Source organism: Python bivittatus, unplaced genomic scaffold, assembly GCF_059951505.1.
Source record: "Python bivittatus isolate LINGU-HERP-01145 unplaced genomic scaffold, Pbiv_v1 ctg000480_np1212, whole genome shotgun sequence".
NCBI lineage: Eukaryota > Metazoa > Chordata > Lepidosauria > Squamata > Pythonidae > Python > Python bivittatus.
In genome coordinates this window covers 64,932,723-64,959,042 of record NW_028277075.1, presented here as the reverse complement: position 1 = coordinate 64,959,042, position 26,320 = coordinate 64,932,723, and the positions used below count along the sequence as shown (strand labels likewise).

At 40.1% G+C, this 26,320-nt stretch overlaps 1 protein-coding gene across 1 annotated transcript in view; it reads left to right on the top strand.

Moving 5' to 3' along the window:
- DRD4 (dopamine receptor D4) overlaps positions 1-25,323 on the top strand; it is a 31,634-nt gene extending 6,311 nt beyond the window's left edge. The window contains exons 2-4 of the mRNA XM_007436335.3: positions 16,362-16,474; positions 19,824-20,377; positions 25,059-25,323. Coding sequence (XP_007436397.1) covers positions 16,362-16,474; positions 19,824-20,377; positions 25,059-25,261 — 870 coding nt within the window. The 3' untranslated portion in view covers positions 25,262-25,323. The remainder of the gene's footprint in view (positions 1-16,361; positions 16,475-19,823; positions 20,378-25,058) is intronic.
- Positions 25,324-26,320: the final 997 nt, after the last annotated feature.

Sequence of the window (26,320 nt, the reverse complement as noted above, 5' to 3'; positions counted from 1 at the left end):
TTTCATGGGTGTGTGACAGACACACAGATGCGGAGGAGCTGGTGGTGTGGACTATAGAGACCTTGGATCTGCTATTCAACCCAAGATATCCTAAGTTAGAGAACCCTGAATCTGGATCTCCAGACAATGCAGTCTTAGAGCTCAGTTCCAGTGAGAGCCTGACCTGATTGTCTTCAAAAGCAACTATGGAGACACAGTGGAGCAGACGGTTTCAGGCCAAGGGACCCTCATTTAAATTTATGCACATTTGAAAGGTAAGAAAGGCAAGGATATCTTTCAATGGGGCTCAACTCCTGGGGATTGCACCAATACCATTTTCTTGATGGTGATACAGATCTGGTTTACTATTGCCGCCTTCTGGAATATTTTTTTTCAACTTTCCAGTCCAGCCAACACCTTTGAGAATCCCAGGCAGTTTCCCATCCAGCTGTAAACTAGGGATTAGCTTCTGAGATCAGTCACTGTCAGCTAGATGCTACAACCTGTAGAAGCACTTGTAGAAGCACAGTAAAGCTCATGGAATATTTTCAGAAAACCTTGGTTTAAACTGAATTCCACGTTGAACTCTGAGCTCTTTCCAGGGTCCTGAAGGTTTCTGCTTCCTTCACATATATGCATACTGTATTCCCCTCCTCTGTTTTCAGGAATCTTTAATTTGATTGGGTATTGGCCATCCTCTCCTTCTGCCCTAGACTCTTGTTTGATTGCACCTTCCTGGGTTACATTACATTTGGACTATGCTTTGCCAGGATAGATAAATATTTCCATTTGTCAACATAGGAAAGTGGAGATGGTGTGTCCATAATATAAGATTGTGTTCACTGTACCAGTCTCATAGCTGGATTTTCCAGCGTGATCCTCTCCAAATGGGTTGAACTTCAGTTTCTTTAATTTCCCAGTGCATGCAGCTGCGGTACAACCTACAGAATACAGAGAAAATTATAAAATAAAAATGCAAGAGGGAGGAATTTGAATCAGCATAGGCAGTTGACCATACTAACATAAAAAAAGTACTGTAAAATAATTTTCTAGGAATGCCCCCTTGTTTCCCAGCTCAAATTCAGCTTTCCAGTTTAGTTTTATTCCGCAATGATTAGATGAAGGTAAATATATTAAATGGTTTGCTAAACATCAGAATATTTGTGCAGCAAAATGGCTAGACCCCCCCCCCCCGATATTTAAGGACTGATCAGGTAGGAAACCTTGGAATCTTAAGTTTCATTTTAATTCTGGAGAATTCACTGTGAACAGTCCTATCATGTCTTACACCTTTCATCCCCAAAATACTTTTAGGAAGCTCTTAACTTTCATTTAATTGAGCAGTTGAATCTAACAGTAAATAAAAGTCGAGAGTAGAATAAAATTGCATTTTACTCTCGTGCAATTTCAGCTGCATGAGATGGAGAATGTGGCTCCACTCGTTGTGGCTCTCTGCTGCATCCCTGTAGGCTTGGTTCAGCCTCTGTCTAGGCCATTGATGGGAAAGATCTACAACTGGTGTGAAATATAAGGAATCATGAAAAAAAAAGCTTCTGTTCATTAGACTCAGAATTACCTACTGGCTAAAAAGACAGGTTCTTGTAAAGTTTATGTAGTTAAACCTCGACCTCTGCAAAATGATGGTCACTGTCTGCTCTATTTTTTTTTTCTTCCTAGTGTTTTTCCTGCATACTGTTTCACGCAAGATACATTTAACTAGGTCACAAGTGCTCTTGCCAGGTTTGTGTTATGATAAAAAACTCTGAATTCCCTGTACTTGAACAGAGAGGTTGGTAGGTATCAAGAGAAAAGGAAGTTAGCATAAGGCAGTCATTATTCAACATGCATCAGGCAGTGTTTCTAATTATTCTTACTGTATTTGTTTTATTCTATATGTACATGAATATCAGACATTAGCTTGCTTTTTGGGAGAAAAATGAAGAGTTAAATAAATCTCTGAGTGGTTTTTATAACTCTCAGTTTGTTGTTAGTGCTCAAAACCACTTTCACGCAAGCTGGATAGTACTCTATTATCAGTCCCCTAAAGACAGTAAACCCTCTCTGTCTGCAATTAGACTTTTTTCTTGGATGTATATTCTTAATTGGAACATAATGGGATATGCGTCCAGGGCTAGTGGAAGCTGAGAAGTGGCGTCCAGACAAATCATTTGCAAAAGTGTCCCGTGTAATTGAAAAGCTTGATTTGGGGGGGATTCTAAATTGTATGGGGACCCTGTGCATGTACTGCTGGCTCTCTGCTTCTGATACTCTGTTTCTAAGCATGGAACTACCCCTCTTCCTACCCACCCTCATTAGAATCACATGTAAAATATGAAGTAATTGGAAGAATCACTATGTCCTGCACACATACCCTCTTTGGAGGTATATCTATATGGGAAGCCTCTTTGTTTTAGAACGAACCACCCTCCTGTTGCAGAACAATGCTACTCATTCATTATATGGTCTTTCTGGTTTCTTACAAAAATGTTTTAAAGGGCAAGTTTCTGTAGCGAAAACTTTAAAGAAGCAGATGATATGGCAAAGAAAAACTCTGCAGCAATGTTGGGAGATTTGCCTTGCATTAGCTCCACTGGGTTCTGTGAAGGTTTTCATTGGCAATGAGTAAGGGCTAGCACGGGCAGAACATGTTGCCTGTGATCCAAAAGATTTGGTTCCTCACTGAGTATGTGTCTGCCTCTCCAAAAAGGTTCTTTAAGCTAAGGCCACACTTGCCATTTCAGTGGTCTGGTCTAGTCTGCACTCCTAAAAAATTGTTTATCATCAATACAAAACTGAATTTGATTTAATTTAATGTACCTGTACATTGAATTAAAATGAAACAATTTAATACAATTAGCATGACTACTTCCCATATAGTCCCTGTCCCTGTCCCTCTTATAAGGTAGTTTGCATGGTATAAATGTTCTATAAATAAATACATAAACTACATTTGTGTCAATTTTAGAAGGGGGCCTCAAATATTACATGCAGCCCTGGGATCTCAGATCATATACCTCTGATCTAAGCAAACATGCCATTATGGTTTGTATTTAAGGAATTTGTTTTCCATGTGAACTAGGGACAATTCCATTTAATTGATTAATTATGCAATCTTGAGAAAATTGCTTGCTTCCTTTGCCCTGCAGTGGCTTTCTCCTCTGCAGCTTTTAAAAGTTGCTGGGTAAAAATTCCCAGGAAAAAACATGCAGCATATTATATTTCAGTTTCTGGGATAGTTGGCCTCAGCTTTCTAGTACTTGGTTCAAAAGAAATGTCAGAGAGCATTCACGCTTTCCGACAGAACTGGTCCAAGGACATACATCTCCAATTAATAAACTCATTGAAGATTAAACAAACATCATTGTTCATATGTTGTCTTGCTTTATTTTATATCTCCCTGCTCCATTTATTAAACATATCCACAAGTCCCTCACTGCCACCCAAGTTCATTTGTTTTGCTCAACTTTTTCTTAATGGGGGAATTTCAGAAAAGTCATTTTATCTGATAAGATACAGTCGATAATATCCAAAATATGCCATGCAAGATTCACTTAGTTGAAACCTGCAAGATTCAGTTGCTGAAGATATTTTTAGAATCACGGGCGTGTGTTTTTGTGTTTTGTTCCCTTTTTTCTTTTTCTGTTATTTTCAAAGCAATAAACAAACAAATAAACAAAGGATACAGTCAGGGCTGTAGATTGAAGGGCAGTTCATTTTAATATAGTCCAGCATACTTCATGGATTCAGATTGTCAGTACCTGATCTCAGATGTGGGTGCATAACAACAGAACTCCCAAAGAATAGTTCTGTCTGTTCCTACTGGTTATCCCCCTTCAGGATTTCAGAAAGTAGACTTTCCCAGCCATAGGCCACCAGTGATTGAACCTGGGAATTTTTTCTTTTGCAAAGTATGTGCTCTGTTAAGTTACAGCTCTTCTTAAAGGCCTGTGGTAGAAGAGTCATGGAAGATGGAATTGCATTGCCTACATTACTTGGAATGATGCCAGAGGAAATTGCTTCATGCCATATTTATCTAGTCTTAATATTGCTGTATTGTGGATGTTTGTCATGGTAGTAATAACAAATTTGTCTACACAAAATGGAAGATAGAAAGGCTTCTGATATGTGTGTTTCTCATGAGGAACTAATATCTTTTAGAATAAACATATTTGGAGATTTATGCTGACAATACAGTAATACATAGATTTATACTGACCATAATATATGGAAATCAGTATTTCATCAAAAGAATATTTTCAAATCTGTGTTGGCACCTAGTAGTCAGCTGGGAGCCAAGAGGTTCTTTAGGATTCATAGACAATAGGCTCTAACCAGGGTGCAAGGCCAAAATGGATTTTACTGAATAAATATTAAGAGAGTTAACAGAGGTAGAAAGGTACGCAAATCCACATCCCTTATGCATGCCAGGAACCCCATGAATGGCAGTAGACAGGCCCTCTGGAGCCAGTGGTTGCTTAGCACCTCCTGGGACTAGATGTCATCCTAGACATCTGGAGATGGCTTGGTAGCACATCTTATCAGGGGCTTGATTGTAACTTTAGGCAGTGGAATTTCTGCCAAGAATATTGTTAGGAAGACAGTCTCTAACAGGCAGCATCTGAGGATGGTTTAATGACATATTAGGGAACATTGACAAATCCTTGGGAACTCAGAAAAGTGACCCTTTGCTAAGAATATGCTTATGAGAACATTGCTTTTAGTAGGCAGCTATTGTTCCTCATCCCCTAACAGGTGTTTCATTAGGAAGCTAGTGTTGTCCTCTTTATCTTGCTGGTTAAGATGCAACAAATTACAGTAAAAGGCATTAGATGTAGGATTTAAATTGGGGTGAGGTAGCAGGGGAAAGGGAGGGGAAGATAGGTTGGTCATGCAGATGCAGGTGACATGTGAGACAGATTACAAGTATCTTATCAATTAACAGCTATAATGCATTAAAAACCCATTGTGTTTGTTGAGACCTTCTGAGATTGCCTCCTGAAACCTTTTAATGTATGCAGGTTTCTTGCTCAGTGGTGCTGTTATCCTGTTTTTCCAAAACAGTCACTGTTCTGCTATGGAGTGTCCTGGAAGGTTGAAATGCTCTGATACTGCTTTGTCCTTGTTTTGAGTCCTGATGTCAAACTTGTCTATTATTCTTTTGCACAAAGTTTGTCCCATTTGTCCTATGTAAAATTCTGAGGGCATTCCTGGCAGATGTTGGCATATGACACATTAGAGGAAGAGTATGTAAAGGTGCCTCTCATCTTGTGTGTCTACTTGTCGGAGCCTGTGATGGTGTTGATGTGGGAGGAAAGTTGAGACCTGGGTTTGTGGCAGATTTGTTGGAACATGGGAACCAGACCTGATTTACAACCTGTTTTTAACTTATCCAAAAGTATAATTTCAGGTGTGTCTGCTGTTCGGAGCATACGTAGGATTGAAGTTAAATTCACACTGTCTTGCTAAAAGTGACAGTAAGAAAACTAGATGAAGAACAGCTTGAATTTATCCTTGAATGTTTCCTTTTCATACTGTTTGTAAACTACTATTGACTTTAGTACATCGTTAATGTTCCAAAATATGATGTTAAAATTAGGACAGTTGCTTACACAAAATGCTTGTCCTTCTCCAGACAATCTGTGATGGCTCCTGACCACCCTCCAGCCCCTGGCCTGTTCAGTTAACTTTTTGAGAGGGCATATGTTGCTGTTACAGTCTACAAATTTGATGTGCCACTTGCAGCCAGCATTGTTTAACTTTATGTGAGGAGAAATTTAGATTGCAGCATGGGTCTTTCTCGTCACTTGCCCCTGCTAGCTAGAACAAACAGGAGCCCATTTTTATTTCTGAGTAGAAATGTTAGAATGGAACAAAATGCAGTAGCAAAACTAGGGAAATACTTGATGCCACGTAATAGAGTGCGGAATCTGAAAAAGCAGCTTGTCGAGTTCTCGTTCAGCAAATCCATTTGTCTTCCTTTCTCTGTGGATGAGTTTTATTCAAGTATCGCCACCAAGAGTGTTTGGACCGCTGCGGGATAGAAATGTGAAAAATAAATATTAACACAATGATGTCTGTTCACCAAATAATAGTTCATAAAACTGTTAAAAATTCTTTGAAATACATGAGTGAAAGGAGACTAAGCAGAACATCTGAAGATGAGAAAACAGCACATTTTACACTGCAGTAGTGAGAACATCTAACAGTTCTCTAATTGCCAGCATTAAATACTGTAGGGATAACCATCTCTGAAGAAGCTGCTGTTCGTGGCAGGAGGATGAATTTGGAAATACTATTATATTCATAGGAATCACAACAATAAATTAAATCCCAATATAAATATATTGGGATCCCAATATGTAAATAAATCCCAATGTATCATGTCAGGACAGATGATAGAGATCAGCCACTGGTATTTTTTTTCCTTCACCCAAACACACCTTGTGAGATGGCAGTTTTACTATAAACTCCCCAGCTGGTAATCCTCCCAATGTAGCCATAGACTGGTTTTCCACTGTCCATCCTAAATCAGTTATATGTATTCAAAATGAGTACACCAAAGGTTAAGAGAACTGTCGTGTGCCAAAATGAAGCCTCTTGTCACTACAGTTACTTTAAAAATTAAAATCATAGCCCCAGTGAGAATGTCCTTGAAAGTCCAACATTTGGTTTTAATTCCTGGAAGCTTCCTGACAGATGGAAAGAACCGTTGCACGTTTCCAAAGCACGTAACTAAAATCTGTTCTAGTTGTGGTTATAATGCAAATTTAAGTAGCTGTCCCCAGTGTCCTAGTGCATTGCTATCACACCTTGAAGGGGGGAAAGGAAAGTGCTTTGAAGATTATTATATTGAACAACACCCCCCCCCCCCGCAAATTCTAAATAGCTCTCTATCATCTTCTAATATTGTAGGGAGCGAACTTGGCATCTCCAAGGCATTCTTTGCTATGCCCTAGAATGGCTAAATGTAAATCTGGAGATCCTGTCTGTAATTTTAATAACTCTGCATAAGGATTGCTACTGTACCAGCTTTAGTGTCAAACATCCTTTCTCTCTGGGAGCTTCTGGGGCAGTCTGGTGGAGTTGGAAGAAAAAGGCTGACTTTGAATACTGTAGAATTTTTCCAGAATTGGGGCAGGACAGTGGACATTGCACACTTTTTTGAAGATGCAAAGGACTGCTTTCTGAGTCTGGGCTTTGGAATTTTGCTGGATTTTTTGGCCTCATGAAAAAGGAGGGGGAGGAGGAGGCGACGGTGGTGGCGGCCACCACCACCACCACCTGGCAATAGGGACTGAATGTGGTATTCCTGTCTAGAGTTCTAGATTGGGGAAAAACCTAACATCAGAGCTTCTATTACTGAATTGCCAGCACCTTTTCCCAGTGGCAAAACTATGAAGTGTTTAGAAGGAGTTTCAGTTTTGGATCTGAGCACTTTCCTCCCATGCTGTTTTTCTGACTTTCTGTCCCCAGAACTGATCATTACTTTGTGCCTGAAAGGATTCACACATGTTCTAAACTATATTGGCTTAATCACTGTTTGTTTAATAAGCCACAGTTGGTGGGTTTCATATAACTAAACCATACATCGTAGTTTATAAACCCCAACTGCAGGATTAACATAGCCCATTCAGACAAAACCCAAACAAATCATGGCATAGCACAATGTGTGATGCAAGCTACGTATGTTTGGAGGGGTTGCTACTGCAGGGACAGTTCGGTTCAGAAACTGAGAGAGAGAAAATACTAAATTTGCCAGCCCTAACCTGCTTCCGTGCTAGGAAACAAATTAGAGGTAAAATGTACACAGGAGACTTGACCTTGGATCTCCCAAGGTGCCTCTAATTTGTTCGTTGGAAGAATATAATGAATATTTCTCCCCGAACTCCAGCTTGACTCCTGGTGTCTATGTGGACACATCTTTATGGTTTTCCTGGCAACAAGATGAACATGGCTTATTCTTGCCTTGTTCTAGTCCGCTCCCCCATTCCCCCCTAGTTTCCCATTCTAGTGCCTAGTCTTGGGATTTCCTGGTAATCTTCCACTGAAATATAAACTGGGTCTGACATTGCTTTCAGAGCATCCAAATTCAGCTAGGTGAGAGAAGGGATATAACAATCTTTAATATTCAAGGGTAGTCTTCCACACTGCAACAGTCGAAAGGGGAAAAAAAGCATTTATTTCAGAAAAAGTATATGTTACCTCAGCCACAGACCTGGGTGGCTCTCTATAAAAAAATCAAAATATACAATCCTAAAAAATACAACATTCCGGATAAAAACCATAACAGAGCCACCAGAAACATACCTAGCAGGCGCTGTATTGTACAACCGACGCTTTGAAAACAAAGCTAAAGAAGATTGTCTTAACTGCTTTCCTAATAATAAATGAGAGGGGTCATCTCTCTCATTTATTATTAGGAAAGAGGTTAAGACTATCCTCTTAACCTCTTTGCAAGTTATCAAGAATACCACCTACTCTGAGTAGAGCCTGGAAGTTCAGGAAGGGGCAGGGTACCACTAAAAAGGGTTGCTTCTGAGCCCCCCCCCAACATCCTGGAGAGAGGAGAGCAACAGTGCCCCTTCCTGGACTGACCACATAGGACAACAGGCTCTCTTCAGAGTAGGTGGTATTCTCGCTAACTTGCACCCAAGCCATGGTGGGCCATATGGGTTATGACTAGCAATTGGAATTGTACTCAGACATATATTTGTAACCAATGCTGTGCCCGCAATATCAGTGTTACTCTGCTGAAATGGCTTTCACTGGGCAGTGTGTGGCAGCTGCAGTTTTATCCAGCCGTAGTTTCTGAGTAGTCTTCAAAAGCAGCCTCAGACAGAATGCATTACAATAATCACACATTTTCACACATTCAGAGGCAAACAGCTTAATATCAGCTGGCGGTTACCAAAACAAATAACACACTGTCACTGTCTATTCCATCAAAAAGAGTTACATCTAGCCCTTTGCATTGGGTGGGTGGGAGAAAGAGATGTAGGAATCTGGGCTTTGATTTCACTGTAAACAGAACTCGCTTTTAATATGCAAAACTCTCTGGAATTCCTTTGTAATGGCTTTTTGGCTTTTCTACCATAAAAGTATTTGTCAACATTTCTTGGATTCTTGTGTGCCTATTTCGTGTTTTCTACCCAGTCTGTCCTGAGAACGCCTGATTGTGCTAATGCAAGGGGATGCGTGACTGTGGCCAAAGCATCCTGCTGCATGAATGGCTGCCTCTGGCACACTACCGGAAGCTGGCTGAAGGTCCTCCTGGCCATGACTCCATCTGCTGTTCTCGTAGGAGCTGCAAGTGCAAGAAAACCCCAGATGGAAGACCTGCTTCTTCCAGGGGAACGTGATGCCTTCCAGTGATAGAACTAGCATAGAGCCAAATATTTCCAGACAGGCATAACATCTTGTTGGAATTTAATTTCAGCTGCCCAGTCAGGAAGGAGCAGAGCTAGCATAAAGCAGGCCTGCCAATGCTCCACACTTGCAGATGGTCCTGAAGGAAGCAAATGCTGCTAAGAGGCCAAGCAGGATCAGAAGGGTCTCACTCACTCCATCCACATCCCACTGTAGGTTGCCAGAAGTGTGGCCATGCAGGTTTCATCCTATGCCCAGGTCTAAAATCTGCTAATTCGCTTCACCCAGAATCCTCTATAGTTGAGCCCTCACTGCCTTTTCAACAACCTTCCTAAGAACGGCAGATTGGAAACCGGGCTCAACTCTGCTGGGTTCTTCAGGAGGGGCACGCCACTACCTTTTTCAAACAAGCATATAAAGTAAGACAGACATGGTGATGACTTTAATGTGTTAAAGGGAAGAGCATGGCTGGCAGGTGGCAATCAGATTTTCAGTCTGAGTTTGTACACTTCCCCATATTGGCATAGTCAACATTTCTGGCACCTGGCCGTTGGACGTCTGGCTTGTTTTTTATTTGTTTTTAGAGCCATAACAGCGTGGATTCCCAGTTTCATTTTGTTTCTTCTTCCCTATTTTCTGATCTGATTCAAGCCATTGCCAAGTGTTAAGTTTCTAAATTTAATTCAGTTAACTGTTTCATCACACTGGTATATTGTGTCTTCTCATTTTGATGTGGGATACAAAACTGCAGATTTCCTTGGGCATTAAAATCCCATCAGTATGGGATGGCTGCAGATGATGAACAGATTATGCATGACCTAACCCATCCTCATCCTGTTTTTCTGTGTAAATCTGTTTTTCTCCACTGCTTTTATGCTGTTTAGGGCAATTGCAGCTTCTGTGCAATTATGAAATTGGTTTCTTTGCTAAGAATGGGCTGTGCTCTTCACTAGAGGAATGGGAAAAGCCTAACAATTTGGTGGGTAGGAAAATATGCGGGCTTTTTTAGGTGCATAAAATATTAATTAAATGATGGTTTGAATCTATGCACATTTGCACCCAGAATGTAGGGTTTTAAAAGGGCCACTACATGGCAACAATTGTGATCTGCAACTGAAGAGCTATTTTCAAGTTCTGAACTCCACCATGTGTTTTTCATGCTCACCTTCCAAACAAAGCAATCATGTATTGTACTGGTTGACATATGCCTACTGAAGAGCAATTGTATCTTATGGCTTCCACAAGAAATATAGAAATCTTTCCTAAGTAACAAGGATGCAGGGCAGACATAACAGCACTTACTGGGAAACCGTGGTTTGAAAACCAGGAGATACCCTCTCTCCTCAGCAATTTCTGTTCATCCTATTTTTATAATAATTGGGAGGATTTTGTATTTTATGCATTGTATTTAACAAAACTGCAGATTACTGAATAACCAGGCTTTGCAATAGCACACATAAAAGAACATTTGGGCAGGTGAACCAGAAATGCAGTCTGAAGTGATACAGGTTCCCTACAGGGACAGGCAACCTATGGCCCTTTTTTGCCTTTTTATTTTTTTTCAGTCCTCAGAGTCCCTTCTAACTATGACTACTAGAACCATAGCTGTCTGCCCTCCAATTTGGTTGGGAAATAGGTGAAAATTGTGTTGAATACTCTAAAATAACTCTATCACATTAGAAAAACAAAGCAAGTCCCCCAGAGTCTTCTGCAAACTGAGCCTGCCCAAGTGGTCCCACTGACTCTGGGACCATCCAAAGGTTGCTCATTTCTCACTTACCACCTCAGAAGAAAACTGAGTTATCTGAGAGTAAGCTATACTGAATCCCTATGCTGTCATCCATGGAGAATAGCCTTGGGATTCTAAAACTCTGTGTGTGTCACCCAAGAGTCTGGAAAACAGAAATAATGAAACTCAGCTTGAATTGGGACAATAATTCTGGACCCAATGGCCTATTAACATTTTAAATAGGGAGAAAAGAATATATAATTTAGCAAGAAAAGGAGTGTGAAGGTGCAAATAAAGTCACAAAAGTCTATTAAGAGAACCAATTGTAGAGGCTAATGTAAACCTATTGCATTGAACTGAAATGATTAGGCACAGGTCAAGTTAGGGCCTATTTCTGTTTTACGAGGCTGGAAAATCTATCCTTGCTGAGTACTTTCCCAATAATGTTCAGTGCAAATGGATTGGCAGCCATGCAAATGACTTTTTAGGCATGTCATTGTGAGAATTATGAAGCATAGCTGATCTGTTACTTGCTTTGAAAAAAGAAACAAGGGAAGGATCAAAATGAAAGATGTTCAGTCAAATGCACTGATTCTTTCATATCCCTAGCCTCTCCTTTTTTCCCCCAAATTCCTCAGAAAAGCAAGGCCCAAGTTGTACACATTTTGTTTGTTTTGCATGTACTCAGGAGCACAGGTTTCGTTATATGACAGTGGTACACAAGTATTTCTATTGGGCTCTTCCATTAGACCCCAAAAGCACTGGGCTCAGCTCCTGGGAACACACACAAACACACAACAGATACCTTACAAAAAGCTGGACTGTGTGCTTGTACATTGCCACTATGTCCTTAGGCTCCACTCGGTAGCAAAATGCTATTTGTTTGTTTGTTTATTTAAAAAAACAAGGGAAGAGTCCTGGGAGTGCTGAGCCTGTGATTTTTTAGAGGTAAAAAGTCTTTTGATTAATATGTTATTTCAACATTTGATTATTTAATAATTAAAAGCCTTTCACTAAACGTTCTTGTCAGATGATGTAGAGGGTTAAAAGCTAATTCAAAAGGAGTTTGGTAGGCCATTTCCCACTAGTGACTTGTCGCGTGTCATTCAAACATCACTGCCAAATAACACTAATGCATATACAAGGGCATCTGTGGGAAAAGGATTGAAAAATTCAAGATGGTGGGCATGGTCTTACCCCTTTGTACATGTGTGCGATGTTCATGTGTATAAAAAGGGGCAGGACTCTGATCATGCTTGTTATCTTGACTTTTGTAAGCTCCCTTGCAGATACTCCCGTGAGGATTAGACTTTTGTCACCTCAACAGTGGCTGGATGATGCTAGTGAAGAAATGAGCTGTGTGTGCTAACAGCAGCAGCAACCAAATTTTGTGCCAAGGTAATGAGATTCTGTTTCTCTGAGTCATGGGGAGAAACAAGGAGACCGAGACTCTCTCTGCCTTTTGATGTCTGAAAATGTGGGGAATTACATCATTGCTAAAATATGATTTCTTTAATTTTGACTTAACATATTGTGCTAACTGAACCATATCAACTTATAAAAACCATACATCCCAAAATGTGTGATGTAGCCAACAGTGGCTTATTCAACGAATCATCCCTAAACAAAAGGAACAGTTAACCCTTGCGTGAAGAAACTCAGCAAACGTTATGAAGTGGGGTAAAGGGATAATGATAAATTCTCAAGTTGAAATTAAAAGGTTGGTTCAGACACTGCTGCCTCTTACAGTATTAAAGGAGAAGGCATTGCTGGTCATAGGGAAATCAGAACAGATTATTTGTTAGAGTGCGTACAATTCCCCATATTAGCACAGTCAGCATTTCTGACACCTGGCTCTAGCATGGATTCTGACACCTGGCTCTAGCATTTCTGACACCTGGCTCTAGCACCTTCACTCGATTTTCCCCTGCCCAGTTTCTAGCTTGTTAACGAAATCATCATAATCGGAACAACAGTCAATCAGAAAATTATATAAAACAATTAAAAAGAAAAACAATGGATTTCAGACTTGTTTCACCCACTGCCTCATTTTCACTGCAGTAACTCAAAAGTTAATACAGGTGATAAACAATTTTGTCTCTGAGGAAAGAAGGTTCACACAACAATTATCCATTCTTGCTGGGTCGTGTCACAGCAGGAGTAAGATATAACTACCTGAATATTCCCATGGAAGTTACAGTATAATAGCACATGATGAATTGTTTCTCTTGCTGGATCTTCATTAAGCTGGTTTGCTCACCTAGTAGGGTTTTGGAAGACCTATCCTGCAAATGTGCAGAGGGAAGGAGACCATCACAACCATATCCTTTATCCTCTTACTTTGCCAGGTGGTAAGAAGTTGATGCAAAACCCATTTTCCTGGCAGGACAGTTTTACATGGGCATTATAGCCCATCAGTGTAATGGGGACCTTCCTTAATGAACAGATGAATATAAGCTTTGTTCACACAGTATGTCTGATTAAAATTAGCAGCTATATTCATGCAACATGCTTAGCCTGATTAGTTTCAGCCTTGATTAGGTTTTGTATACATGGCTTTGTATGTTGCACAAACCCAGTCCATTTGGTTACTCTGTGATTCAGTGTATTATCTGAACCTAGAAAAATTCAGTCCCTAGATTAAATGTATTGTGTGAATGGAGCCAGGATCTAACACAGCTGTCCTCATGATGCTATTTTCTCTGAAAACTCTTCCTGTGCTTTTAAAAGGGACATAAGTAGCATGGATATATCACTACAGCTGTTTGTCAACACAGAGATGGAAGGATGGAAGAACATTTTCTACCTTTCTTCCAATGAGGCAGACTAGAAAGGGGCTCAAATTGTGTTAGAAAAAAATATGTTAACCTGATTAGGCTTAGAATGCAATTTGGCCAAATTCAGAGATGTATTTGTCCATATGGAGAAACTTCTCAAAGGAGCTTCAGTCATGAGACAACACGCCCCAGTATCTGTCTTTACTTATATAAAAACTGGTATGATTCTTTTAGCTTTTGCTCTCAGATCATTACATACCTGGTGTTTCAAGGAAGATTGACAATCAATCTGATTTTATATTCATCAAAATAGGAGAAATTAAGCATTGTGTTTCATAGTGGTTTTATATATTGCCTGCAACCTAATAAAGCAGCCTTTTCAAATTGGAACTGAAATTGGAGGGGCTTGCCAAAAGCTGGATTAGTTTGTTTAAGTCTGTGACTCTTTCTCCATCCCGTTTTAAGACTCAGGTCCTGGCTTCATCCAGTCCGCTTCCTTTTTCTTCCTTTCCCTGCCTTCATTTCTTTTCTGCAGGGGGAAAAAAACCTTGACAGATAAAGAGACCTGAAGATCTCAAAATTTTGACATATTAGATTGGTCCTGATAAGATTATTGCCGGACTGTGACTTCTAATTTTTCTAATAATTATTTCCATAGTGAGATAAGGAAGAATAATCAAACACGCACACTTTGGTTTTAGCTTCATCGAATTTGATAGAAAACTCTGTGTTTGATCACATGCGTGTGCATTCTCTTCTAACGCTTAAGCCAGGAATTCTCAGACTTTGTAGTACTGAAATCCCCTTCTTGATGAACGAATCTATGGGATCCTCCATGAATCAGACTCATGGTTTCACTGGAGCTAAGATTGGGTAAGAAATGAATATCGTACTTACTTTTAATAATTACATTTTAATCTATATTGTTGGGATTCCACTAACCCCCAGAGTCGCTGGGAGTCAGGTGGCTTATAAATTTAATAGAATAGAAATAGAAATCTTTATTGTCATTGTACTACTTGTACAATGAAATTAAATGCCACCCCAGTGCAGCTTTAAAAATATAAAAACCATAGAACACATAAAACACATAACACACATAAAACACATAAAACACAACCTTCACATTCCATATTGCACAACCCCTGATGCTGCATTGATACTGCACTATACGATAGAATTCAGTATAGTTACAGCTCTAAGATAGAAGCTATTCTTCAGCCTATTCATCCTTGTTTTCATTATCCTGTACCGTCTGTTATATGTTATATGTTGTTGTTGTTCACACAGTCAGACAGAGTTTCAACTGGATTTGGATGATGATGATGATGATGATGATGATGATGATGATGATTCACTGTGGCTTGCTCAAGCTGCCAGGAAGCGAGGAACAAATTTTGACAACTATTTCACTCTACCTGTTCAATTCTAATCAAGTTTTTTTTTAGAAAACGTGACCCCTTCCTCCTTAAGTTACTCCTGGCCTTCTGGGGAACCTCAGTCCACAGTTGGATAATCTTCAGGCAATTAATGAGGGCATATATGGGGGCATTTACCCTCTCCTAGCCTGACCCCCCTATCAAGTTGAAAGTTAAAGAATGATGAAGCTACAGTCTGTAAGGTGTGAATAAGCCACCCCTGACATCATTTCTGGGTGATATTTATAGCACCAACAGAGTGAGGATTAAATGATATTAGCACAGGGCTTTGTGATTTATTTTCTTCCTAGTATAATCCCAGATTTTACAGATGAGTAGAAGATCTATCAATACGTATTATAGTGGTAATGGAAGATTCTAGAATGCTTTTATCCTATCAAAACGTGGTAATTTGGTGCTTATTATTGCTTGTAAAGGTGTGCTGCAGTTGCTGCTGAAAAACAAATGTTTTATCTGTACGGGGAGATACTGGTTCTCTCTACATTGTGTTTCTGTCCTCTGGAGAAATCCTTCCAATTTTGAATCAAAACACTTGAGACCCACAGTGGTTCATAGTCCAAGAATAAAGTTTGTTTGTTTATTTTCTATTTCACATTTGTCATTGCCCATCTCCCTAGAAGCGACTCTGTTGTTGCTTTATACCTAGAAGTTACAAAATCACATCCTCGATATTTGGTTTGCAACTTTGGTGAGTCTAAAGTGGGGGATTCTTTCCTGCTTCTTTCATCCATCTCTTTCCTTCCCTCATTTGTTTTGGTATGTAAGCCTCCTAGTATGATGGATAGCAGCAAAGAAGGCTGAATGATTGTACTGAGACAGGAATGTGTGGGAGGAGCTGCAGCTCTTTCACCCACCACTACCACTTGATTGCTGGTTTTAAAGCTACCATTCTGAATGCCTGATTGCAACGTGACAACTCTCTTGATCGAGTCAGCCATTGGAGAGGATCTTCTCAAAGAAAAGTATCAGAGACAATCTGAGAATCCATCTAGAGTGGGAGCTGAAGAATAGAGTATTGTGAGGGGAGCACTTAAATATGAGTCGTGGGTGCATTCACTGATTTTTCTTCAGTTCCAGGGAGGTGTTTGGTCTTTGAGCATGGTCCTGTGTGATGCCTTGATGACCATGGATGTTATGCTGTGCACGGCTTCCATTTTCAATCTCTGTGCAATCAGTGTGGATCGGTAAGAAACTCTGCTCATTATGGCTTTTAGATGCTAAGATTTTCCAACTCTCTTCAGTTCTAATACACTGTTATACACACACACACACACACACACACACACTTATTTATTTATTTATTTATTTATTTATTTATTTAATCAATCAATCAGTCACTGAAGCAACTCTAGGCAGGTTCTTTCTAAAAGACAGAGACAGCATATGTTTAATGATGCTATCCATAAGGACTGCAACCTTCTCATTTGTCAGACATCTTCAGCATCTGTAGTAGGTGTGGAGAGACCCATCAGTATCTACTCTGTGTACATTAATTATGTATTTGTTTTGTACATTCTGGCTTTAACAAAAGCGCACAAAAATATTTTTCTAATCAACATACGTATTTTTTCCAATTTTCTCTACTAGTTGTATATCTGAAATCCATTACTCTAGTAGATGTCTGTGGGACATTATATCTGAACCAAAGTGAATTGTAAAATTCAAAGTTTGCAGTCTGAATAGTATCTGTGTTCTAATACTCATTTCTGTCTATGATATACAATTTAGGTCTATTGAATGAAAATGTAGAGAGAACAGTAATCTCCCATTCACATCCACTCCTTCCTTTATCAAGGCAAACTCTTTGTGGCCTATAAAGTGATATTCCATTCAGGAAAGGCAATTCAGACATGACCCACATCCTACTCACTAACAGAAACTGAAGAACTAACTCTTCCAACCATTAAAAAATGGGATTATCTTACTGGCAAGACCTCAGGGCCTACCAAACAAAGGCAAGAGGGAGACTCAGAAACTTTAGGAAACACAGGTGGCTTGTTGGCTGCATGTTGCTTCTGACTATTTTTGTTCTATCCTATGCAGTCTGTGGGAGCCCCATCCACTCTTCCCCCGTTGCCCAGCTAATCAGACAAAGCTGCCTCTATTCCTAGAAAATCTGAAGATCATTGTTAGTGTTTTCCTGCTGTCATTGTTGAACCAAGATGGGGCAAAGGTTTTGTTCTTTGAACTGATGAACAGTAGCTGAAGGAATAGAGTAAGCTATCTTAATTATGTCAGCCAAAGGGGGTTGTGGTCATAGCTCTCAACAATGGTTGCTTTCAGCCAGTTTTGAAAATGGTCTTGAATTAAAATTAGGAAAGCTGCGGTGGCAATTCTTTTTTCTATGGCTGCCAACCCAGGAACTGCTGATCTGCGCTGACTTTTTAAATAGAGGGTCTATCCTGTTCAAGTGGGAAGTTCAGCCTGTGTTCCCCATCTATCTGCCTTTTTGTTAGACCTGCACTTGTTGCTAGAGCATCTCATGTGTAGGGTTTGCTTTGCCCAAGGCAAAGGATAAGTTGAGAATTAATGGCCTTTGTGTTTTCAAACCTGTAGTGAGTATATATATATATATATACACACACAGTATATGGTCTCTGAATGCTTGGTATTAATTCACTAATGCGTTCATTCCACAGAGTCCGTCTTGAGATTGATTTTAACCTACAGACCTGATGGTTTGAAATATCTGGCTTAATTTTTGGACTCTGTTTCTTCTTTCACCTCCTCTACTTTTTGGAACAGCTTCCTTGATGTAGAGTTCTGGGGAACTCAAAAACCTGTACCCATTTCAGTTAGCCCTTAAAGAGGCACCTAGGTGATAACAACTGATCTCAGAAAGTTGAGCCTAGTTAGTACTTGAATCAGAGATTTCCAGGAAATAAATCCCTGTAGACTAGACTGGGAAGATGAAAGCATACCTTGAGAAGTTGATGACAAACCACATCTATTTTGTTGCCAAGAAAGCCACACAAAGACATGTTCTTGAAATCAAGAGCTGAGCTTGACTTAAAGGAGACTTTACTTTGGGCTACCATATCTGAGTTTCAAAAATCCAGATGACCTCTAGATGAAGAGAAAGTGTTTTCACTTTGCTGATATCTGGTGGTCATTCAGGTCTTTGCATAGAGATAAAACATCCCCCTTTACCTTTAATAAAGATATTGCCCATCTATGAATCAGATATTCATTTGTGCTGCAGTAGATAAAAGTACTGAGAGCCATGTCAATCAACTCAATAGAGCTTCTTCTGAAGTTAATCCTCCACATGCTAAAAATTTCCTGCCCTGGGTAGGATCTTGTGCATTCCCCCTGCACTTTATACCATCTGCTCCATTGTCCCCAAATTTCATATCTTGAATGTTAGCTCTGAAAGGGTGCTGATGACATGCACAGATGCTTTTAAATTATTTTGCATATACACAGTCAGTCTGTATTAAGGAAAAAGAAGAATAGGAGCATTGGCTTTGACTAGCAGAAAGTTTACTGTGCATTTGAAAGAAATGACTTTACCTTGATATTGGGAACTACTGATATTATTCACAGTTTCACCTGGCTGCACAGCAAAGCCATTCAGCTGACAGCAAAGTTTGCTGCATTTGTTTTGAAAAATAAAGCAAGATATAAGACCACAGATTCTGAATGGAAACTGTAGTATAAAGCAGGGAATTAAGATAGACATATTTAATGGCCAGAAGTGGCTTTCCAGATCAAAATTTAGGGATTACCATTTGCTTGCTTATTTCCAATCAACAAATTTTAACCTCACCAGGACAGATTTTCTTTCATTAGCTCAGAGTTTACAAGTACTGTACTATGTTAAATTGTTTAAGCTCATGCAGATTTAATATATAAAAATACTGAATAGCTGGGTACTTTTTTTTTCTCTTCCAGGAAAAAGGCAAATCCTGTTTCATTTTTCCTAATTCTGTCTTGTAAAGAATATGCAATCATACAGGAATACTTGAATATTTTGATTGTCAAAGCCTACCACCTAATATTGGCACACTCTGCTGACTTTTACAAATGCAGATGTATATGATAAATATATGAGGTCAAGACTTACTAAATTAGAACCCATTTTCTTCTGAAAAGGCCCAGTTTTTAGAATGTCTTTATCAGTTTAATTGCAACCATCTTTTACCTATGGTATGACTTAATTGAAGGGAGAAAATATCATGGAGCTACTCATGAGGAGAAAAAATGCTCCATACAGCGGGCAAGGGTAATTGGATGAACAAAGAAAGAATTTCCCTTATTCAGGGAAATGTTGATATATCAGAATGGAGAAATAGGGAGGGAGAAAAGAATCTGTTGTGTTTGCCTTGCATAGTTGCACAATAACGCTGCATTTTCTAAATAATGAATGGGCAATATGAGAGAAAGAATGGGAATTTCAACCTAGTAACAGTTGGAGCACCATACATTGCCCAGCTCCATCATATAGTCTTAGAGTTTGTTCTGCTTTACTATCATGGGGTAAACTGGTTCCACAAGGAACCCCATGGTTACACCCTGTTTTCTGTCATCCAGGTTCATTGCTGTCTCCATCCCATTGAACTATAATCGACGACAGATTGATCTGCGCCAACTGATCCTCCTCTCCACCACCTGGATCTTTGCTTTTGCAGTGGCATCCCCAGTTATCTTTGGCCTCAACAATGTTCCAAACCGGAACCCATCGTTATGTCGTCTGGAGGATCAGAATTACATTGTGTATTCTTCCATCTGTTCCTTCTTCATTCCTTGTCCTGTCATGCTGGTCCTCTACTGCGGCATGTTCCAAGGACTTAGGCGCTGGGAGGAGGCTCGGAAAGCCAAGCTGAAGAGCAGTATTTATTTGGGCAATAGGCGCCTATATTGTCCACCACCTGTCATTGAGAGGAACCAGGAGGATATCAAGGCAGAGGAACTCAACCTCTATGCCTGCTCTGATTGCTCTTTTCCCAGGGATTACAAGAACAATGGCATTCAAACCGTGTCCTACCCACACATCAAATATGCACCAAATGGAGGACTCAGAAGGAAACCAGCTAAAATCAATGGCAGGGAAAGGAAGGCCATGAAGGTGCTTCCAGTTGTGGTTGGTGAGTATAAAACATTAAGTGGTTTTCAGGGTTGTAAACCAGTAGACAGTTCAATACCAGATCCAGACAGCTGTAAAACTTGGCTGTTAAAAGAAATGGGTTACAGCCATGCGTAGAAACATTTGTCATTCTGATCAGTACAGCATGATACAGAAGCTGCCTTTTTTGTTACTCATTTTGTGCCTCTTAATTGCAGTTTGGTGGCTGGCTAAAGAGATGCCCCAAAAGGAGGGAGTGAGTGTGGCACATCTGATCATCCTTGGGAGACCGAGTCCTCTGTAACTCCCTTCATATTATGCATGTTGGTTTGTATGCACAGGCACACATTCCTCACCTCTGTACAGTTGGGCTGTTAGGTGCCAACTTTCCTTCTAGAAGACCCTTTGCCTTTAACAGCCATGTGGCAGGCAGAATCTGAACAGCTAAATCCTGTTCCACTATCACATTCCCACACTAAGAAAAGTGACATTTATTGTATTTTTGCTACATCTTCATAATGGTTTGAAGGGATTGGAGATTGAAAATGGTGCCCTACAGAAATGCTCTGTGTTTAGTAAGAAAAAGTCCAGCAACATCTTGCCTCTTTTGGGGGACCTATAGAATGAGGCAAAAATGTTCTTCAGAATGGGAGTAGGAAGAATTGTTTGGCAGCCTGGTGGTGTGAGGCTGTTGCAGTCACTATATGATCATGGGTTGAATTATGTATTCACAGAAATGGATCTTTTGAGATTTATTTTTAAGGTACCAGATCAGCTGCAACGGAAAGTAGTAAACAAACATGAGGTAGTATAAAAATGACAAGCAGGAGATTTCAGATGACACTTCAGATTTTGCTCAGTCCTAGTTTTTCTGCAGTTGGTTGGCCACTGTGAGAAGCGACTGCTGGACTAGGTGGGCCAGGGGACTGATCCAGTAGGGCACTGCTTATGCTCCTGTGTTCTTATGGACCAGAAGCTTAGACTTCACCATTGCAGTCATTGTGACTGGCGGTGACTACTACAGTGTTCACTTTCTTGAAACAGGGGTGCAGTTAGCTCATAAAAGACATCCTGGCAACCAACATTTTCTGCCTTCAGTAGACAGTGTCAAGCCCAGAAGAGGCCCTCAAGCCATGGACATTTTTCTTTAGAAGGAGTGCGCACAAACCCACCCACAGTTGTTCAGACATCTCAGTTCAGATAAGCAGTTTTTTCCACTCCAGGTACTTCTGCTAGATGCCCAGTTGGTCTGATTAATTAAGCAGTCCTTCTCTAATTTATTGCTCCTTTGAGGATAATCTGAATAAAAAGGCAGCAGGATTTTTTCACCAAGTAGCTGTTTCAGACATTCCAGTTGTGCTTAATTTCATGATTTCCCCTTTAGGTTTGGGTACACTATTCTCGGGGAAAAAAGAGAGAAATCAGGGATGTCAACCCTGTATACTATTCTGCTTATGAGTTGATTGTGCCATTCAAGCTACATAGAGATTTCAAGTTGCATTGAGGAGCAGAAGAGCAGCTCCATTTTTTATCTGCTAACAATGAACAAAGGAGAAAAGACTATGAACTTTAGATCTATCTCCCTCCCTCTTAGATAAAAATACAGAATAAGGATTCATGTTAGTTTGGACATTTGCATAGCTGACTTTGTGCTATAATGCCTTATACTCAGCATGTTCCAAATTTCTGTAGGTGCAGAATAGGCACCAGGAAACAGATTCCACTCATTTCAGTAGGATCTGCAACATCTTAAAATCTGCTCAAATAATTTTATTTTTCCTCACCTAACTATATTTTATTTCTTGACATTGTTTGAATTGCCAAATCCTCCTTATATCAGGCTACCCACAGAGGAGTGGTCTGATTCAGTGATTGAACAAAAGTTCAGGATTCTGTTTGGCATAAAGGCGCACACAGAATATCTGGACCACCAATAGAGAGTATTAGTTTAGTTATCCACTCCACAACACAAAGTTTCCAGTTTTCTCTCCATTGCCATCTAGTGGTAATCTGGATTTATGCAGCCAAGCTATTGTCATCCACATTCAATTCAATGAAAGGACAGTGCTGTAAATGGAAAAGTGCACGTGCTGCATGTGAAAATGCCCTTCTAGTTTGAGACTTTAGCAATGGAGCTTCTTATAAGAATTTACTTTCCATAATCAGAAAGCAGGCTAGGTTTTGCAGATCTGGGGATCTCATGCTGAAGGAGAAAGGAGGTAAAAGAAGCATTACGAGAAGTAGATGCTCTTCTCTTTTCTTCAGTGTTCCGCACTCAGGGCTGTGAACAGAGCTGCCTCTGCAAGGTGGGTCGGTGGCCAAGGTGCCACCTCACTGCTGACAGCACAATCTTTCCATTGTAACAAAAGCCTGGATAGGCCACTTGTAGTGTGGACAGGAGCACATTCAGCCTGTCTCTGGATCTTAATGAAAGTGTAGTACTAAAAGTTAGATGACGTATTAACCATTTCACAGCTGGATATTAGCAAGTTTAAAGGTTTAGACTCAGCTCCTTACACACATTTCCATGCCAGAGCCTATTTGCAAAGATTGCATTTGAAAAACGCTCTGCTGTCTTTCCTGGATATGCCGTTTAGGGCTTGCAGTAATCCAGATTCAAAAGGGAAAGATAGTCAGAGTGCACGTGGATGAATACAGGTGTTGAAGGTGGGGAAGTGGAACTTGCATTATAATGCAAAAATATGACTTACATGCTTGAATCAAACACTGGGCACAAGTACGTAAGGGTGGAGTTTGCCTGTGTGCACGTGTTGTCAATTTGGCTTAATCCCAGGTTGCGTATGTATACACACATGTTGCATTGCTTAGTAACTCCATAAAGAAGCAACTGTGTGATCCCAGGAAAAGATGTGTTTGATTTAAGAAAGTGCCAAGAAGTGCAACATGTGTGTCCATGCAGACTGCAAATCACCTTTTCTCCCTTGACTCCATATTACTGCAAGTTACTCTGATTTCAGATTTTATTTTTCCATGTTGAGAACTGGGTCTGCATCTTTCCTGAATCAGCGACACAGCAATTCCCCACCCATCTAGCTACAGAGGCAGATTAAAAAGGGAAATGCAATAAAAACCAAGATTCAATTTAAGGCCAAACCCTCCATGCACATACTCATTTATTCCTTTTAAAAATTATTTTCACTGATTTTTTAATCAACCCGAACAACCCCAAAGATCACTGTGTCCTTTATCCAGCAAGAACAGAGGATCTCCATCTAATTAGATAAGAAAATTAAAGAAGAAAACAATTGAATTTTAAGAGGGACTCTGCTCAGCTCTGTCTACAGTGAGGGATGGGCTTGTTACTGCAGATTTCCAAATGATTTGTCTGCTTCCTACAAAGTTCTCTCAACACAAGAGCCTCCAGCTGTTTTGCAACTGTCCCACCAGGGAGGAAAGTCCATTTTCCAGCAAGGCCAGCCCCTTTCTTTGTTCTCTTCTTCGTGTGCCCTGTAGCAGCCACGGAAAGAGAACCTGGCAGCATTTCTTGAATGCTCAAGAACCAAGATCTCCCTGAGATCTTAAGCAGACTTAGGACTCCCACTGGGAATGCATGTACAACATTAGGTGCATAACAGAGAAGTTATCTACTGATTTGGGGTATCCCTGGGGCCTTTAGAAATTAAAACAAGAACAAAAACTTTATTTAGAGACAAAATGCTCCCCTCCCCCAAAATGCCCAGTGAAGACTGAGCCTGCTCAGAAAGGGAAGTGAAGATGGCTGGGGACAGAAGGTATGATGAAGAGTTATTGAGAGTGGAAGAGGCTCATAGATGCAAGAGACCCATAGATGCACTTTCCACCCATTCCCTTGCCAGCCAACACCCACCTGCTTATTCACATTAGCCAGTAATCTGCCTGAGAAGAGGTAACTCTATTGTGAGGTCTCTCTGCTGCGCGTATGTTTCCATTCAATCATGTGTTTAATCTGGTCCATATGTTGGAATATGTTGACTATCCTGGGTTTAACCACTGAAGTCCCCTTCAAGGTTAAACCAAGAGTATTCTGCATTTTTGGGTCCCAGAAAGTTTCTAGTAGCTCAGTTTGGCAAGATGTTCTATGCAGTTTGCAGAAGTCCTGGCCAACAATCTTGCGTGCCTAGTTTCAGCTTTTGCAGAAAGATCTGTTTCCTATAGATATCCAGCAAGGTAAATGCAGGTGCCACTGGCGCCTGCACACATAGCATTTACACACTAGCTGCGCTGTATCTTCCTGACCACAGAATCCCTAATGTGCTAGTGCACCAATTAATATTATGTTGATGGCTATGGAAGTATCCATTTTTTAAAAAAAATATTATGCATTCCAAGAAACCCTGGGTATATGCAAACCTATGAAGGGCTGGGTCTGCTGTTGTTTTACTCAGCCAATGTTACACTTAAACTAGGTACCAGTTGCAGCAAGAATGGGGAGGTTAAATATATTTCAGAGTTAGCATTCTTAAATGCGAAGAATTCAGGCAGATCAGAAATGGCAACCTAACATTATTAAAAGGTAATCTCAGTGAAGTTTTTTTTTCCTCATTTTTTAAAAATGCGTAAGCCACTGTTCAAAAGAAACAGGTTGACTTCTTCACATCTTGAAGCACATTTGCTTTTGAGAAAATAAGATATACATAGCTGACTCATTCTCTCTCTCTCTCTCTCTCTCTCTCTCTCTCTCTCTCTCTCTCTCTCTGTCAAAGGCGCTTTCCTTTTCTGCTGGACTCCGTTCTTTGTGGTGCATATAACCAGAGCTCTCTGTGACTCCTGTTTCATTTCCAGCGAAGTAACCAGCATTGTCACATGGTTGGGCTATGTCAACAGTGCCCTGAACCCTATCATCTACACAATCTTCAACACTGAGTTTAGGAATTACTTCCGCAAAGTTTTGCACATCTTCTGCTAACCCTGCTGGATGCTTCATCTAGAACTGAACCCAGAAGATGGGAGAGTATATTGCACAATGCAAAGAGCCAGACAAATTATTGTCTTGGTATCATTTAATAAAGCTTTATTTCTTACTACATTGTTGTGTGCTTCAATTTTTCCACTTGATAAAGATTTATAATACAATCTAATTACTTTTTGGGCAGCAGTTCCTTCATATTTGGTGAGAATGCCAAAATGGCCTGAAACCAATGCATTATGGTATATTCATGGTGCTTCATGATAACCTTCTAGGTTGACTGAAAAAAAGATTCCAGTTGGGGTTTGCCATCTGTCCTCCATTCAAGCAGAACATTTATTTAGAGAAGCATTTGTGATGGTTGCCCCACAATGATGGCAGCATCTTTCCCCAGAGAAATGTAGAAGTATCTTTCTGGTGATGCTATAAGACTTTATACTTGTTTTGATGGCTTTGATAGAGTCCAGGGATTTTTTTCCCACTTGTAAAAATAATTAAGCATCAGAATATGTTTAATGCCTGGAACCTTTCGCAATGGATGTGATGGGCTAGAAGCTGAGAAAACCGAAATAGGTCTGGAGAAACAGCCACGCTTGTCATACCGGTAACAGTCTTTGCATTTCGCTAGTACAGAGAGTGCTAGCCAATGCCAAAGGCATGGATCAGATGCATAATCAATTCAATCAAGCTCTATGTATCATGGGATCAGAAAACTATTATTATCACAAGCATAATTTAGTCTGATAAAAGCATCCCAAATATATGCATAGTTTGCTCACTCTCTAGTCCTAGTCATACACAAGAATTAATAGCCTTATATCGTGCTGAAGATGGTATCTGATTTGGGAGAGGAATTGAATTTTTCCCCCTCTTCCCAAATTCCAGAAAAAACTGTGGTAGACTATCAGCAATTAAATTGAATTTCCTGATACACCATATTCTGTCCCATTGCTGTCCTGCTGAGGACCTCTCTCTTCACATAGGGAATCTTTTAAAAATGCTTTGGATTTTTTGTTGGTTTGCTCAAACTCCCACAGTATAAATTTTAACCTTATGAAA